Raw genomic sequence first — 17,136 nt, forward strand, 5'->3', positions numbered from 1 at the left:
CCTTACAGCTGCCTCATAGTGCTGTGAATGGTGACTGTAATTGTTCCTGGCACACATGCATGACTAAAAACAGGCAGCTACGTGAGGAATAAATTCAATTTTCTTTTGGGTGCTATACTTTCAGTACTGCGGCCAGTCATCTTTATAATGCTATTAACTTGAAGATTAAAGAGAATCTGTCACCAGTTTTGTCATACATCAACTAAAACCAACTTATTCAGCACCTATGCTGCATTCCATAAATGCTTATACAATCCCCTGACTCCCCCTTTACACCCCTCAAAAAACCTTTTAAGCTCTCCCCCTCTCTGTATGGTAATCTATTCGGTCCGGTCTGATGGATGTGGTTTTGGGCTTCTCGGTCCCTACCCCTGTCCATCCTGCAAAGGGCAAAGCATAGTGCGCAGGACCTAGCTGCAATTTCTGTGCACATGAGCAAGATTTCACCTGGCAATGTGGATGCTATGAGACGTCATCCATGTCAAATAAAGAAGGAGGATGGGGAGCAGCAGGTGAGGCGAGGGATGGAGAGGCCCGAAACCATGCGGGGAAACAGCATCATTGTCATTGCTAAAGTACACACACAATAACTTTATCTGATGATTTACAAGGAATAACAAGTTTACCGAAGGGCTCAGTCAGACCGCTGTATAAGACAGACCAAGTAGGATCACAATGCTTGGACCGGCCGGCGGTTCTCTCGACCAGAGAATGACAACTGCATATATTTCTATGCAGCTGTGACGCTCGAGTGGAGATAGCCGCTGGACAACACATGCATTGTAATCTAATCTCTGAGTGTGCACTAATGGTGATGATTATGTAAATACTAAATGGAAATACATATTCTTACATCTTATTATTGCACTCTAATGTAGATTTGCAACATTATGAATGCAGCGGCAGATGAAATGTTCAAATTTCAGGTAAACATAATTTATTGGTATTATAAATGACATAGACAGCATTTGTGGTTGACATGTCTTAAGAATGGCTAATAAGTTACTGGACCCATACAATGACCTGTACTAAAAAAGGGGTAAGGTAATGATATTTGTGATTTTAATCCACCAGCGCTAGTAGTCCCATTCTAGAAGAATGGGTTACAGCCCAATTAGTAGTAACAGACAGTGCTAGTGTTGGCATGTCATATAGTTCAGAGAAAATTATTTTAGTTATACTCCAGAAAGGTCCACAAAGTCCAATTTACGAGAAAGCTGCCAACAGACATCTCTTCTGGCCGGTTTTCTCTGGATGAGCAAAGCAATTGGCAGTCCGAAATTGGCTATGGCCAATCAATATTTCCTGTCATAATCAGTTGGCCAGCTCCCCCATACACATGGGGTTGTCAACAAGACCCATAGATATAGGCAGATTTGGCCGACATTAATCTAATGTGTTTGGTTAATTGTGCTCTAGAGAGTGCAGTTCAGAGCAATTGCCTCCCATTTGTCTGTAGTCACTCATTATGATTGCAGACCACTGAATTGTGACAGTGTGATATTCATACACTGTCACGATTCCTCTAAAGTCATTGTGTTTGTTGGTGGTTTTGTGAACGCATCCATGCAATTTGCATTCTTGCGGTCATGTGTCAACTAAACTTGCTTCTCTCAGTTTTCTTCTATTGATAGAAAACAGGTGAGACTAGTCGGCATGTTACTGCAAGTACATGACCGTGGTTACATAGAGTAATTGCAGATGTTTCATTTAAGTCTGAACAACCCCTTTAACTCCCAAATTCCCTATTTGTAAAAGGGTTTTGTCAATTGAAAAACTCTTTCTAAGAACATGACTATGCAGGTTCCAGTTTCTAAAGCTCCACATTCTATTCCAGCTTACCTACTCATTATATTGTCAGTTATTTATGAATTTGTTTTCAAGAAAGAACCATTGGATGAATCTGGCTGGCTTATTAAAAATGTTCTGTCAATGCCTATTGTTAACAAAAAAGAAGAAATTGTTGGTGTGGCCACCTTTTACAACAGGAAGGATGGAAAACCTTTTGATGAAATGGACGAAACATTAATGGAGGTAAATAACTTGTTAGGTTACCCTCATAATTTTACTGTTCCTGTTTAAAAGTGGCCCCTACGTTTAATCGACAAATGATGCAGTTTAGCAAATGGCTGTATTTTAAAATATTCATCAGTTTTATGCCTACAGCTTAAATCTGAAGTCCAATCCTGAATTCATAGTAACTTCAAACTGTTCCCTACTAATGATTCAGTGTAATTGTTGTTACAGTCTTTGACACAGTTTCTGGGCTGGTCTGTTCTAAACACTGACACCTATGACAAGATGAATAAGTTGGAAAATCGCAAGGACATTGCACAAGATATGGTTATGTACCATGTAAAGTGTAACAGTGAAGAAATGCAAGATATCCTGGTAATTAGTATAGTTTTTATGAATTTTGTAGCCCACATAAGGTATACCTGGGGCTACCACATTCTCATCATGTTATATGCTTCCAATTATGATAATAGTTCCTCCTATATTCATGAGGCTTTATTTACAATGGGATGCCGTGGTGTCTGACTGCTTACTTTTATCAATATCAAGTTTGGACTCATTGGGCTAACCTAAAGCCCACCCTCCATCTATATTAAAGTTGTCCAACTTTAATTCCATCATAAACTTTAAGGTTCTCATTGTATAACACAGGCCATAACATCAAAATAAACCAACTCAATAGACCAAAGTGGTAAGTGATTAAATTCAAAATTCATCTCCAAGTATCGGTTCCAAATTTCTAGCCCTTTGGATGCCATTAAGTTATAGCCAGGAGGATCCCTATGTTAGCTTTTCTGACCCACATTTTTATTACTGATATTCTTGGATGTGGTGAACATAAACCATTTGAAATATGGGCATAAGTATCTTGCAAATTCTACTCTCCTGTCGAGTACAGAACTTTTTCCATGGTTGCATATTTGGAAGCATTAATGAGTTCCTCCCCAGAGTTACATTTCAACAGTTGTTATATTTGACCTCCATGATTAATTAATTGGCTGAGTTACATAACTTTTATCCTGCTGTCTTTTTCTAGCCATCTCGTGAAAAACTTGGAAAGGAGATTGAACAATGTGACGATGATGAAATTGCCAAACTACTTGTAGGTATAAAATATACTTAAAAATATAAAATGCTGCTCTATTGTACCGGGAATTTGTGACATATATTTTGGCAGCAGGAGCTCAGTATCTGACTACAAACTATCACTTACCTATAGGAACACATGCTGAGAAAGTAGCGGGTTGTAGTCAGTGACTCTGAGCTCCCGTTTATCAGAAAATTGAATTTCATATGTATAAGAACTAACTTATTCTTTACTGATATTTTAGTCATGGCTGAAGAAACCATACAGTACTGTGCAAAAGTATGGGAGGAAAAATTGGTACTAAGTAACAATGCTTTAAAAAAGAAGAATTTTTTTTTTTTTATAAATTAACAAAAGGGAAAGTGAATGATTAAAAAATAATTGTAAATGAAGTCAATTTTTTGGTGTGACCACCCTTTGCTTTCAAATTCGCACCAAATCTTAATAAAAATAATCAGGGATTTTGTTGGATTATAGTCAGGTTTCTGAGTAACCATGCTCCATTTTTTGGTTTTAGTTTTCTCCTCCTTTTCTTCCAAGAGCCATAACTTTTTTATTTTTGGGTCAATATAGTCGTATGAGGGCTTGTTTTTTTTGTGGAAAGAGTTGTAATTTTAAATGACCCCATTCATTTTATTAGATAGTGTACTGGAAAATGGAAAAATAGTTCTAAGTTCGTTGAAATTACAAAACAAGTGCAATTTCACAATTTTTTGGGGATTTTATATTTACCATGTTCACTATAAGGCAAATCTGGCCTGACAACATGATTCTCCAGATCAGTATGAGTTCGCAGATACTAATCATGTATAGTTTTGTTTTTACTTAAGTGGTGAAAATTTTTTGGGGAAATTTGTAAGATTTTTTTTTTTGTCGTTGTTTCCTGAGCCCCATAACATTTTCATTTTTTGGGAATGCAGAAATACCAAATATGTTTGTTTTCATTGTTTTATTTTTAATGGGACAAAAGAGGAGTGATTCAAATTTGCGTTTTATTTTCTCTATTGCGCCCCATCAAATCGCCATGTACATAAGGTATAATGATCGCGCAGACTCATGTTGAGTGTAGCTGCAATCAAATGCAGGTATCAGTTCTGTATGAGAGCTGAAAACCTGCAGCAACATCCACAATCAGTTCTAACACCAATCGTGGGTGTTTAACCCCTTTGATGCTGCTGTTAATATTGAGATCGTGGGGCATCGCAGAGGAAGGGAGCTCCCTCTGTGCTCCCATTGGCACAACGCAAATGCGTTATGCCGACTGTCTCCATGGTGACCCTGAACCGAAAGATGACAGCGGGGTCACCCAAGGATGGTGGGCTGTAAACTTCTGCTCAGAGCAGAAGCTGACATGCCACCTCCCTGTGTGAGAGACACTGATCTAACGCTCTGCAATGCAGAAGGACAATGTAAAAAGTAGAAAAAGTTAATAAAATTGTAAAATATCAAAGAACCAAAAAAAAATGAATCCAATACATTTATTTATGTAAAAATAAAAATAAACAAAGAATGTACACATATTTTGTATTGCCGTATCTTGAACGACCTGCCCTATAAAACTTTCCCACTATCCCTTCAGTGAACCCTGTTAAGAAATAAATAAGAAAGCGAGGCAAAAACTATGCTTTATTATCATGCTGATGAACAAAAAGTGGAATAAAACGCAATAAAACAGCCAAATGTACGGTAAATAAAAATGTTATCTCTGAAAATTTAATCTTGTCCCACAAAAAACAGACCATCAAACAGCTTGGTCAGTTGAAAAATAAAAAAAGTTATAGCTCTCAGAATAAAGTGATGGAAAAACAACCTATAAAAGTTTTATTGTGTAAAAGTACCAAAACATAAAAAAAACTATATAAATGTGGCATCGCTGTAATCGTACTGGCCCGAAGAATAAAGCTGCCTTATTAATTTTACCACATGCGGAATGGCATAAAAAAAACTAAAAAAAAAATTCCTGAATTGCTGGATTTTGTTCATTCTGCCTCCCAAAAATCGGAATAGAAAGTGATTAAAAAATGTTATGTGCCCGAAAATGTTACCAATAATAACGTCAACTCGTCTCGCAGAAAACAAGACCTTACAAGGCTGTCAGACGAAATATGGAAAAATTCTAGCTATGTAAATATGGGGATGCAAAGCGTATTTTTGCAATAAAAAGTGTCTTTTAGTGTGTGACAGCAGCAAAGCACAAAAATCTGGTATCACTGCAATTGCACCAACCTGAAGAGTAAAGTTGTCTAATCACTTATAACGCACGAGGAATGGCATAAAAAATAAATAAAACTAATTCTTCACCTGTTTGTTTGATTTTTTTTTCATTCTGCCTCCCAAAGATCGCAGTAAGGCTAGGCCCACATTTATCCTGCGCTCTTCTCTCAGTGCTTATACCGGGCTTCCATGTAAATCCCTGAAATACGTGATTCAGATGGAATCCTGGTGGAAGATTGGCAGATGGAGGCACTGTGGATGCTGTCTGGCCTTTGATTTGGTGATGTCCATCTTTTTAGGCATGCATAAAAGCACGGTTGGCCACAGTTTTGTGCACTTCTGAAAAGGACAACACTGAACAGAGCCCAGACAAAGTCCAGAGTAATGCTGCAGCCTCATTATAGTGACTGGTTCCCTTGAGGGTTTCATCTGAATCATGTCACTCAAAGATTTAGGCCAGAGTCACACTAAACGTATGAAAAATCGATCCGAGTCTCCCTACCAAGAGTTGCACGAGTGTAATGCGAGTGTCATGCGACTACAATTCGATTTTTCACACCTAGCATCCGATTTACATCTGAATGCAGTGCGATTGCTATCCGATTGCAATGCAATTTTAACATGAGCTTTTACATAGAGCAATTTTCTATGTCATTTACACATCAATTCAATTCAAAGGAAATATTCTTCAAAACATGGCGCTCGTACTGACATCAGAAGGTTGAAGTGAGTTCATTGGCTGTGAACTCGTAGGACCTGTCTGACGGCACCACGAGCAGGAGAATTTTGTCACTCTCACGGTGCACTCAGAGAAGGAATAGGAGTTCTCAGGTAGACACTTGTCACGCTCACGCCCTGACTGGTGGGCGTGAGCCAGGGGGTTTGTGGCCCTACTGTGCCATGAACTAAACTACCCTGGAAGGGGCGTGACTATGACAGCTGCCTTGGCCTTCTCTGGAGCCTCTGATGGTGAGGTCAGACTTGTGCGGCAGGCAGCTGCCATATGCCACTCCAGGGTGGTGTCTGGCTGTGGCTGCTGATCCCATTTGGAGAACAGGAACACTAGGACAAATGCGGGCATCAGGCAGGACTGGCAGAAGAGCACAGCTGAAACTTAGATGAGTAGGCTAGCACAGCTGAGACACAGGGCTGGCAGAGACACAGGGCTGGCACAGACGGCAGAGACATAGGGCTGGCAGGTATGCAGGGCCGGCGTTATGCACAGGCAGACCAGGCAGCTGCCTGGGGCCTCCCCACTCTTCCAAGGGCCCCCTGCTGGTTCCACAATGGAGCTTGCTTACCATTAAAATAGCACAAGGCAGTGCTTCGCTTTGCAGAACAGGCAGACATAAGTGCATCTGTCTTATCTGTTCTGCAATGTGAGCTTTTTCCTGGCAGCGCTGCAGCCTGCACTGCCTTGTGTTATCTATTGTAATGTTGGCTGCAATCCCCGAGACAGAAGCAGTCAGGCGTGTTATACTGACCTGACCTGCGCTCTGCATGTTCTCCTGTTCTTCCGCTATGGCCGTCCATCCTCACTCTGCAGCAGGCTTCAGGGTTATAATTTACTAGATTGTGGCCCGATTCTAACGCATCGGGTATTCTAGAATATGCATGTCCCCGTAGTATATGGACAATGATGATTCCAGAATTCGTGGCAGACTGTGTCCGTCGCTGATTGGTCGAGGCAACCTTTATGACATCATCGTCGCCATGCTGTGCCTGTCGCTGATTGCTGTCGCTGATATATATATATACACATATATATCTATCTATCTACATATATCTATCTACATCTATCTATATATATAACTAGATTGTGGCCCGATTCTAACACATCGGGTATTCTAGAATATGCATGTCCCCGTAGTATATGGACAATGATGATTCCAGAATTCGCGGCAGACTGTGCCCGTCGCTGATTGGTCGAGGCAACCTTTATGACATCATCGTCGCCATGGCAACCATTATGACATCTACGTCGATACTGTGCCCGTCGCTGAATCAGAAACGTGGGGTTTCTATGTCCTTTATGACATCATCGTCGCTGTGCCCGTCGCTGATTGGTCGAGGCCTGTCGGCCTCGACCAATCAGAGACGCTGGATGTCTACGTCCTTTATGACATCATCGTAGCGGCCTCGACCAATCAGAGACGCGGGATTTCCAGGACAGACAGACAGACAGAAAGACAGACAGACGGAAAAACCCTTAGACAATTATATATATAGATACTGTGTCCTGGGCTGGCAGCTGCTGTTCAGAAGCAGGACCTTCCTATGTGACACCTGACCACTGATGTTGTCCTGCACAGCAGCAGCTGCCTGTCAGGACACAATACGGGAGCTGTGCTTCCACCCAAAAGTGTTCCCATATAGACACTTCACTGCTTACTGGTGAGTTTTTTTCAACTGCACTACCACACCAGTCACACACTGCAGTCTGCACAGTCAGCAACCAAAACTCCAATGTAATTAACGTAAAAAAGAAATGAAAAAAAAAGTGATATAAATGAATGATACCTACTGTCACTTGTCAGCATCCTGCACAGGCCGCTCTGCAGTGTGCGCTGGCACCAGGAGTGATGATGTCACTGATCTCTAGCCACGGGACCACTTTGCTCTGTGAGGCTATGTGCACATTTTGCGGATTCCATTGCGGATTTTTCCGCACGGATTCTGAAGAATCCGCAGGTAATCACCGCGGATTATCTGCAGATTTTATGCAGATTTTATGCAGATTTTGTGTGGATTTCACCTGCATTTTTACACCTTTGTATTCCTATTATGGAATAGGTGTAAAACGCTGCAGAATCCGCGCAAAGAATTGAAATACTGCGGAATATAAACCGCAGTGTTTCCATGTGCTGCAGCTCCTCTCCGCATTCCTTGCGGTTCTGCTCTGCTTAGCTTCTTACCTTCCTGCTTGTATCCGTACCTGCTCCTCCTGTGTGAACAGGTCCCAACCTGTTCCTTCATACTTCATATCCGTATCTGCACTTTCTGTGTGAACAGGTCCCTACCTGCTCCTTCTTACACCACAACAACCAGCCCTGTGTCTCTGCCGTACCTGCCAGCCCTGTGTCTCTGCCGTTCCTGCCAGCCCTGTGTCTCTGCCATACCTGCCAGCCCTGTGTCTCTGTCATTCCTGCCAGCCCTGTGTCTCTGCCGTACCTGCCAGCCTTGTGTCTCTGCCGTACCTGCCAGCCCTGTGTCTCTGCCGTACCTGTCAGCCCTGTGGCTCTGCTGTACCTGCCAGCCCTGTGTCTCTGCCATACCTGCCAGCCCTGTGTCTCTGCCGTACCTGCCAGCCCTGTGTCTCTGCCATACCTGCCAGCCCTGTGTCTATGCCGTACCTGCCAGCCCTGTGTCTCTGCCATACCTGCTAGCCCTGTGTCTATGCCGTACCTGCCAGCCCTGTGTCTCTGCCAGCCCTGTGTCTCAGCTGTGCCAGCTTACTTGTCAGAGCTTCAGTCGTGCTCTTCTGCCCACACCTGTCCTAGTGTTCCTGTTCTCCAAGTGGGATCAGCAGCCACAGCGAGACATCACCCTGGAGTAGCGCCTGGCAGCTGCCTGCCGTGCAAGTCTGACCTCACCATCAGAGGCTCCAGAGAAGACCAAGGCAGCTGTCATAGTCACGCTTCTTCCAGGGTAGTTTGGTTCTTGGCACAGTGGGGCCACAAACCCCCTGGCTCACGCCCAGCAGTCAGGGCGTGAGCGTGACAGTTTGCACAGGCCCAGTCAACAGGGTGGAGCTGCCCTAAATACTGGAGGCCTCTTGGTAATTGGTCAGGAACACATTAGACAGGTGCGCTCTGATTCTATAAGAACCAGAGATTTCTGGTGCCGCCCCCCTATGCACACAGCCAGGAAGCATGCAGAGAGCAGGCAGAAAGCAAGAGACACGGAGCATGGAGCCGGCAGCAGACAGAGACCACAACATGACCTGGAGAAGTGGGTAAGATGGTGTGTGAGAGATGAGAGGCCATGCCGTGATGCCAGCAGAGTTGTTACAACACTGAGCACACGGTGCTCATTGTCTGCTGAATGACAGGCTGTATGGTCGCATCAGGCAACCATGCAGCCTGCCATCTAGATGTAGCAGAGCTAGATCCATCATGGGACAAATGTATTAGCAGCATTTCTGCAGAAAGGTGAGGAATATTGCTGTTTGTTTTTTTAATTCTTTTGCAGCTGACGAGCGCATCGGGGGAATGAGCGAGGTTGTAAGTATGGTTTAATTAAGATTATTAAAGGAGTTTGTGTCATTCTTTCAACGGGTGTCGGTGTTTTTATACAACATGACTATGTGGTTAGTAATGGGGCGCCATTTTTTTCAGAAAAATAATCTTTTATTAATAAAATACATGTACAGTAATTTGTACACATACTGCACTAATTGTATTTGTCACTGACATCCATACACATCCACAACCTGTCTCCTCCATACATCTTTGACCTCATCTCCCGGTACTTACCTACATGCAACCTCCGATCCTCACAAGATCTCCTTCTCTACTCCCCTCTTATCTCCTCTTCCCACAATCGTATACAAGATTTCTCTCGCATATCACCCCTACTCTGGAACCCTCTACCACAACACATCAGACTCTCGCCTACCATCGAAACCTTCAAAAAGAACCTGAAGACCCACCTCTTCAGACAAGCCTACAACCTGCAGTAACCACCGATCGACCAAACCGCTGCATGACCAGCTCTACCCTCACCTACTGTATCCTCACCCATCCCTTGTAGATTGTGAGCCTTCGCGGGCAGGGTCCTCATTCCTCCTGTACCAGTTATGACTTGTATTGTTTAAGATTATTGTACTTGTTTTTATTATGTATACCCCTCCTCACATGTAAAGCGCCATGGAATAAATGGCGCTATAACAATAAATAATAATAATAATAATAATACAGTATATCTATCTATTCTATATGTATTTACCGTGTGCAAGCCATCTCTTCTATCTTGTCGGCTCCTGCAGTGATTTCACTGCACATGACAGATGAATTGGCGGCGTTTCTTTGATCTATCTATGTAATATATATACAAACATATGTGTGTGTCACTGACATCTATATATCTCCTCTATTCTAACCTGTCATTGTGATTTTACTGTACGCGGCACATGAATTGCCAGCTTTTTAAAGGAAAACAGTGCGTAAAAATCAGACAGCACTTGCATGGTCTGAGTGCTGTGCAATTTTTTTGTCGTACCCATAGGCTTACATTGCGGAGTCTCGTATGAGTCTCGGCGACAATCGCAGCATGCTGCGATTTTACACGCATTCTGAATACGCCCAAGAAAATAAACGGTGATGTGAGTTGCCCTATAGTTTATTTTTGGTTCAAGTCTTATGCAATGTTTTCTCGCGTAGCAGTTGCCCATATTCTACGGTAGTGTGATGCCAGCCTTAGATTTAAACCCTGATGTAAGTGGCTAGCATAGAGTGCCGGATAAATGTGATCCTAAATGTTATGTAAAATGTTCCCAACAAAAGCTTCAACTGAATCCACGAAAAAAGCAAGGTCCCACTCAGGTCTGTCATCTGTTAATGGAAATATAGGAGGCTCCCACGTTACAAAGTACAAAGGCTCTGTAAAAGCGTAGAGCCCCCAAAAGAAATTCAGCACATTCTGCGCTCCCAAATCCAAATGCCCCCTCCCTTCTGAGCCCCAGTGTGCCTAAACCACATTTAGAGGCCACACGTTTGGCATTTCTGTAGCGATGACATCCTGCCTAATTTATGGGTGCATGTCTCCAGAAGTATGAGCTGGGCACCACAATGTACTAGGCACTACAATGTGCTGGTGACTGCAACTATTTGGCACTGCAATGGCAGTTTGCAATTTTCATCCAGCAACATCCAGTGCTGCTTGTTTCTGGAAAATACCCATGGAGTCAAAATCGTCACTACCTAAATGGGTATAATTTCTAAAATTTGGTCACTTGAGGGGTGATTTTGTTCTCGTAGCACTTAGCGGCTCTGTATATGAAGAAAGCAAACTATTCTAGGAAAATCTGCTCTCTAGGAGGCAAATAGTGCTCCGTTCCTCCTGAGTCTCACCATGTGGTCTAAACAGTACTATACAGACACATATGTGGTATTTTTCACATTTATCAGAAATCGTGGGACACATTTTGGTGCCATTTATACCCATTTCCCAGTGTGGAAATGTAAAATCTGGGGCCAAAACAAAATTCTGGTGGTAAAAATGGAATTATTTTTTCTTCACTGACAATTGGTATAAAATTCTGTGACACACCTGTGGTATCAATATGATCACTGCCCCTCTGGATGAATTTATTGAGAAGTATAGTTTGTAAAATGGGGTTCTTATGGGGAATTCTGATATTCTGCAAATATGAGTGGGCCAAAATTCTTCCAGATCGTTGTAAAAGACTCTTGCCATTTATCGCAAATTCTTGATTGCAGTTGTTGCTTCTAAGGGTGGTACAACCAGTTATTAGGTTTAGGGGCAATCACTTTCACACAGGGCCCTTAATAATAAAGACCTTCATTTACAAAACTGTATTTTGTGCTTACTTGTGTTATCTTTGTCTAATATTTAAATTTGTTTGGTGATCTGAAACACTTAAGTGTGACAAACATGCAAAGGAATAGGAAATCAGGAAAGGGCCAAACACTTTTTCACACAACTGTATCTTCAGTATTAAAAATAACAAGGAGCCCTGAAAGTGATAATATGGTCCCCAGAGAGCACTGAACTCAACATTATAAATTGTGTCTGGAATTTCATGAAAAGACAGAAGGATTTGCACAAGTCTTCGACCACAGATCTGGGATAAGTTCTCCAAGACGTTTGGAGAACCTCCATGCCAAGTTCCATGAAAAGCTGTGTGCAAGTGTGGCTAGAAGAAAACAAAGGGCGGTCAAACAAAATATTAATCTGATTTCGATTTCTCTTTTATTTACAGTATTTGGTTTGCATTTTGTTAATAGTTAGAAATAAACTAACACTTCTATTTTTTAAAGCACGTTCACTCTGCAGAACTGTATGAATAATATTTTCATAAAAATGCAAGGTTTACTGGTATTGCTATGTAAATGTTATATATTTATGCTCTCAAAATATCTGTTACTTATGGTAAAAAAATTTTAAGAATGTACCTAAAACCATAATGAAAACATTAACATTCACCCAAATGGCTGCTCACTTTTTCCAGAAAACACAATTGCCAGGACCTACCAAATTTGAAATTTATGAATTCCGTTTCTCGGATTTTGACTGCACTGAAATAGATCTTGTAAAATGTGGAATCCAAATGTACTATGAACTTGGGGTGGTTAAGAAGTTTCAAATCCCTCCAGAGGTAATAATCAAAAGTTAAGCTACAACATAAATGGCTCTAGATTACAATCTCTATCCTCATCATTATTTTATAACATTTATTTTTAATTAAGTAATTTTAAATAGTAGAGATGAATGAATCAGTCCATGGTGGACTGAATTAGAGTTAAATGTCTGGGAATTCATGGTTTCAGACAAATTTGATAATTTTGAGATTCAATTTGCAGGAAAAAAACAAACAATTTCCCATAGTGCTGAAACTTCAGAGAGGGGCCTAATGTCATGTTGCGTTGCTGTGCGGACCTCCCCATAATGCCCTACAGTGATGGTCAGTACCTGGGTCATCACAGATCAGCTCTCCCAGTGGAGAACAGTTTGTATTGCAGAATCATTTTCCATCTCCAGAGTCACTGGGTGAGTCTCTTTCTTCTGTAGAGTGTATGCTCTTATGGTCAGTGGCGTCCTCTTTCGCTCTCTTCTGTAGTATGTTAGCTGACCAGTGGAGTCCTCACGCTTGCCTATAAAGAGTAAGCACTTAGGATCAGTAGGCTTCTCTTTCCCTTGCCTGTAGTTTGTAAGCTCTTATGGTCAGACAGGTCCTGTCTCTTTCACCTGTTAAGTGTAAGCTCTTATGGTCAACAGTGTCCTCTCTCACACCTGTAAAGTGTAAGCTCCTGTGATCAACAGGGACCTCTCTGTCGCTTGTAATGGGTAAACTCTTATGGTCAGATGGGTGGTCTCACTCCTCTCCCCCACTTCTATTTTCAGAGCAAGTACAAGTTTTTCAGTATTGAAATTACCGCAAATTTATAATCCACAGATCAAATCTTTTGGGAAATTTTAGCAAAGCCGGCAAATTTGAATTTCAAAAGATCCTCTCATCTCTACTAATTAAATGACAATATCTTTATATTTTTCATAAATCCTAAGTCTATGGATTTTTTACTCAGATTAGTTTGACTGCCCAGTTTTATCTATTAGGATTTTAATTACCTGCCTTTATCATTTAGGCACTGGTGAGATTTATGTATGCTATGAAGAAGGGATACAGAAAGGTCACCTATCACAACTGGCGCCATGGATTCAATGTTGCACAAACCATGTTCACACTTCTGATGGTATGTCACAGTTTGGCCAATATGTAGCTTACTTCATGCAATTAATAGAGTGGCATTCCTAGAATTATCATTATAACAACTTTTGTGAAGGATGTGAGAACAGTTTTTGGTCCAATTTTAAGCAAAGATAACTTAAATGTTGGTAAATTTTAGTAGACGTATAAGAGAAATCAAAATCTTATTAAATGTATTTTCCCTTGTTTATAGACTGGGAAATTAAAGCGCTATTATACAGATCTAGAAGCCATGGCCATGGTTACTGCAGGATTTTGTCATGATATAGACCACAGAGGAACTAATAATCTCTACCAGATGAAGTAAGTAATGTACTTTTTATCTATTATGACTGCAACTGTTAAGTGTTCACCCATGAAGACATCAATGCTGCTGTGTTATAGACTATGTAAGATGTGAAAAATGTTTTGTTCCTGATATGTTTCCTTGTGATAAGTGTTATTTTCCCTGTGGACTGCAGTACTAATTAACAGTCACAAGATGTCACTGTCTAGAATGTAGGTGAAAGGTGAAGTCTGCCCAGTAACACAGCAGGCACAGAGACAGTGTGAGGGTTAAGGACAGCCCAGATTTGGGAGGGTGAGCTGAGAGTTAGTGCAAAGTTCAGGAAGTGTCAAGTTCAGTTACAGAAAGTGTGGTGAAGTAACAGCAGCAGCCACAGTCAATATCCTGCTAAGGGCAGTGTAAGCCTGTTACTCGAGGCTGTGGATTGCAAAGAACCCTTCTGTGCAAATCTGTCTGTTGGCTTTGGATCCTTGAGATGGAAATCGAGGCCTTTGGGTGCAGTAAGCCTGCAGAACTGCAGGAAAGATGGACTCAAACTCTCAGAGGCGGGTGCAAACATTAATCCGGGTGCACTGCTTGTGATGGAGAAGAATTCCTAGTGGTAGAGAAGTTATCAAGAGGGATGCTCTACCCAGACTGAGAACTAGGGCTGAAGTTAAGTCCGGTACCTGTGAGAAAGACTGTAGCCCATTGGACCCTATTGTATATGCCTGATTGTAATCACTCCAAAATTTATAAGAAGCTGGCGCACTCTGATATTAAGTATTCATATAAGAGAAAATGGGGGTGCGGACCCAAGTGGCAAAAGATAATTTGAAAACAAACAGAAAAAGACGCCACTAAAACATGTTCGCACACCACCAATAATATGTATCAAAAAGGAAAAACTTTATTGGAAGCATAGTTAAAAACAGTTAAAACCAATACAATCACCAGCTGCCCCCCCCCAAAAAAAAACATGAGGCCTGTACACCACTACGTATGCTATATATATAACATCAAAGTACTAGCACATACAAAGAATATCACTATTGATATATACTGCAAGGGATCCAGAAATACACTGATATGAGGTAGTAACCACAAATAAGAGGCTTCAAAGCTCCATAGTATATACACAAATGGTCCTATGAACCCCTGACTGATGCATAAATTAAAGCCAAGAATTGGCACACCATTGGGGAACAGAGTAGAAAATAATAATGAAGCGGATGTACTCCATACCACCTTCTAATAAAGGCAGGAAACAAAGAGGTCTCACAAAGGAAAGGTGCCCCAAGCAGAGCAATGTGCCGCCCTGTCACCCAATAATCACCTGTAATAGGGAGGGTGAGAACAGCAGCCAAAGGTAGCAGCCAAGAGTGTGACAGGCCCGGGAGGCAGCTGAACCCAACGCGTATCGCGGCAAAAAGAAGCTGCTTCGTCCCCTGACGAAGCGGCTTCTTTTTGCCGCGATACGCGTTGGGTTCAGCTGCCTCCCGGGCCTGTCACACTCTTGGCTGCTACCTTTGGCTGCTGTTCTCACCCTCCCTATTACAGGTGATTATTGGGTGACAGGGCGGCACATTGCTCTGTTTGGGGCACCTTTCCTTTGTGAGACCTCTTTGTTTCCTGCCTTTATTAGAAGGTGGTATGGAGTACATCCGCTTCATTATTATTTTCTACTCTGTTCCCCAATGGTGTGCCAATTCTTGGCTTTAATTTATGCATCAGTCAGGGGTTCATAGGACCATTTGTGTATATACTATGGAGCTTTGAAGCCTCTTATTTGTGGTTACTACCTCATATCAGTGTATTTCTGGATCCCTTGCAGTATATATCAATAGTGATATTCTTTGTATGTGCTAGTACTTTGATGTTATATATATAGCATACGTAGTGGTGTACAGGCCTCATGTTTTTTTTTTTGGGGGGGGGGCAGCTGGTGCTTGTATTGGTTTTAACTGTTTTTAACTATGCTTCCAATAAAGTTTTTCCTTTTTGATACATATTATTGGTGGTGTGCGAACATGTTTTAGTGGCGTCTTTTTCTGTTTGATTGTAATCACTCCGGCACACTTAAGATTAAAAAAGCAAATGGTACAGTTTCTTGCAATTTCCAAGGTTAAAATTTACTGTATGTCCGACACTCAATGATCAAATAGTACAAGTTAATCAGGTACATAAATCAACGTTTCGGCTTTTCCAAGCCTTTGTCAAGAAATATCTATATCTTCAGTGAAGAGAGTATCCGGGAAGACCGAGTCCGTGGCAAGAATCCCGGATACTCTCTTCACTGAAGATACAGGTATTTCTTGACAAAGGCTTGGAAAAGCCGAAACGTTGATTCATTTACCTGATTAACTTGTACTATTTGATCACCGAGTGTCGGACTTGCAATAAAATATAACCTTGGACATTGCAAGAAACTGTACCATTTGTTTTTTTAATCATAGTGTGCCGGAGTATTTTTCTATACAGTTAGGGCCAGAAATATTTGGACAGTGACACAATTTTCGCGAGTTGGGCTCTGCATGCCACCACATTGGATTTGAAATGAAACCTCTACAACAGAATTCAAGTGCAGATTGTAACGTTTAATTTGAAGGGTTGAACAAAAATATCTGATAGAAAATGTAGGAATTGTACACATTTCTTTACAAACACTCCACATTTTAGGAGGTCAAAAGTAATTGGACAAATAAACATAACCCAAACAAAATATTTTTATTTTCAATATTTTGTTGCAAATCCTTTGGAGGCAATCACTGCCTTAAGTCTGGAACCCATGGACATCACCAAACGCTGGGTTTCCTCCTTCTTAATGCTTTGCCAGGCCTTTACAGCCGCAGCCTTCAGGTCTTGCTTGTTTGTGGGTCTTTCCGTCTTAAGTCTGGATTTGAGCAAGTGAAATGCATGCTTAATTGGGTTTAGATCTGGAGATTGACTTGGCCATTGCAGAATGTTCCACTTTTTGGCACTCATGAACTCCTGGGTAGCTTTGGCTGTATGCTTGGGGTCATTGTCCATCTGTACTATGAAGCGCCGTCCAATCAACTTTGCAGCATTTGGCTGAATCTGGGCTGAAAGTATATCCCGGTACAC

The 17,136-nt window shown here is 41.6% G+C and overlaps 1 protein-coding gene across 1 annotated transcript in view; it reads left to right on the forward strand.

Annotated features, from left to right (window-relative positions):
- Positions 1-17,136, forward strand: part of PDE6B (phosphodiesterase 6B) — a 127,750-nt gene that overhangs the window by 57,547 nt on the left and 53,067 nt on the right. Inside the window, exons 8-14 of the mRNA XM_069745708.1 lie at positions 879-926; positions 1,885-2,034; positions 2,248-2,391; positions 3,053-3,118; positions 12,510-12,656; positions 13,645-13,752; positions 13,960-14,069. Coding sequence (XP_069601809.1) covers positions 879-926; positions 1,885-2,034; positions 2,248-2,391; positions 3,053-3,118; positions 12,510-12,656; positions 13,645-13,752; positions 13,960-14,069 — 773 coding nt within the window. The remainder of the gene's footprint in view (positions 1-878; positions 927-1,884; positions 2,035-2,247; positions 2,392-3,052; positions 3,119-12,509; positions 12,657-13,644; positions 13,753-13,959; positions 14,070-17,136) is intronic.

Source organism: Ranitomeya imitator, chromosome 1, assembly GCF_032444005.1.
Source record: "Ranitomeya imitator isolate aRanImi1 chromosome 1, aRanImi1.pri, whole genome shotgun sequence".
Taxonomy (NCBI): Eukaryota; Metazoa; Chordata; class Amphibia; order Anura; family Dendrobatidae; genus Ranitomeya; species Ranitomeya imitator.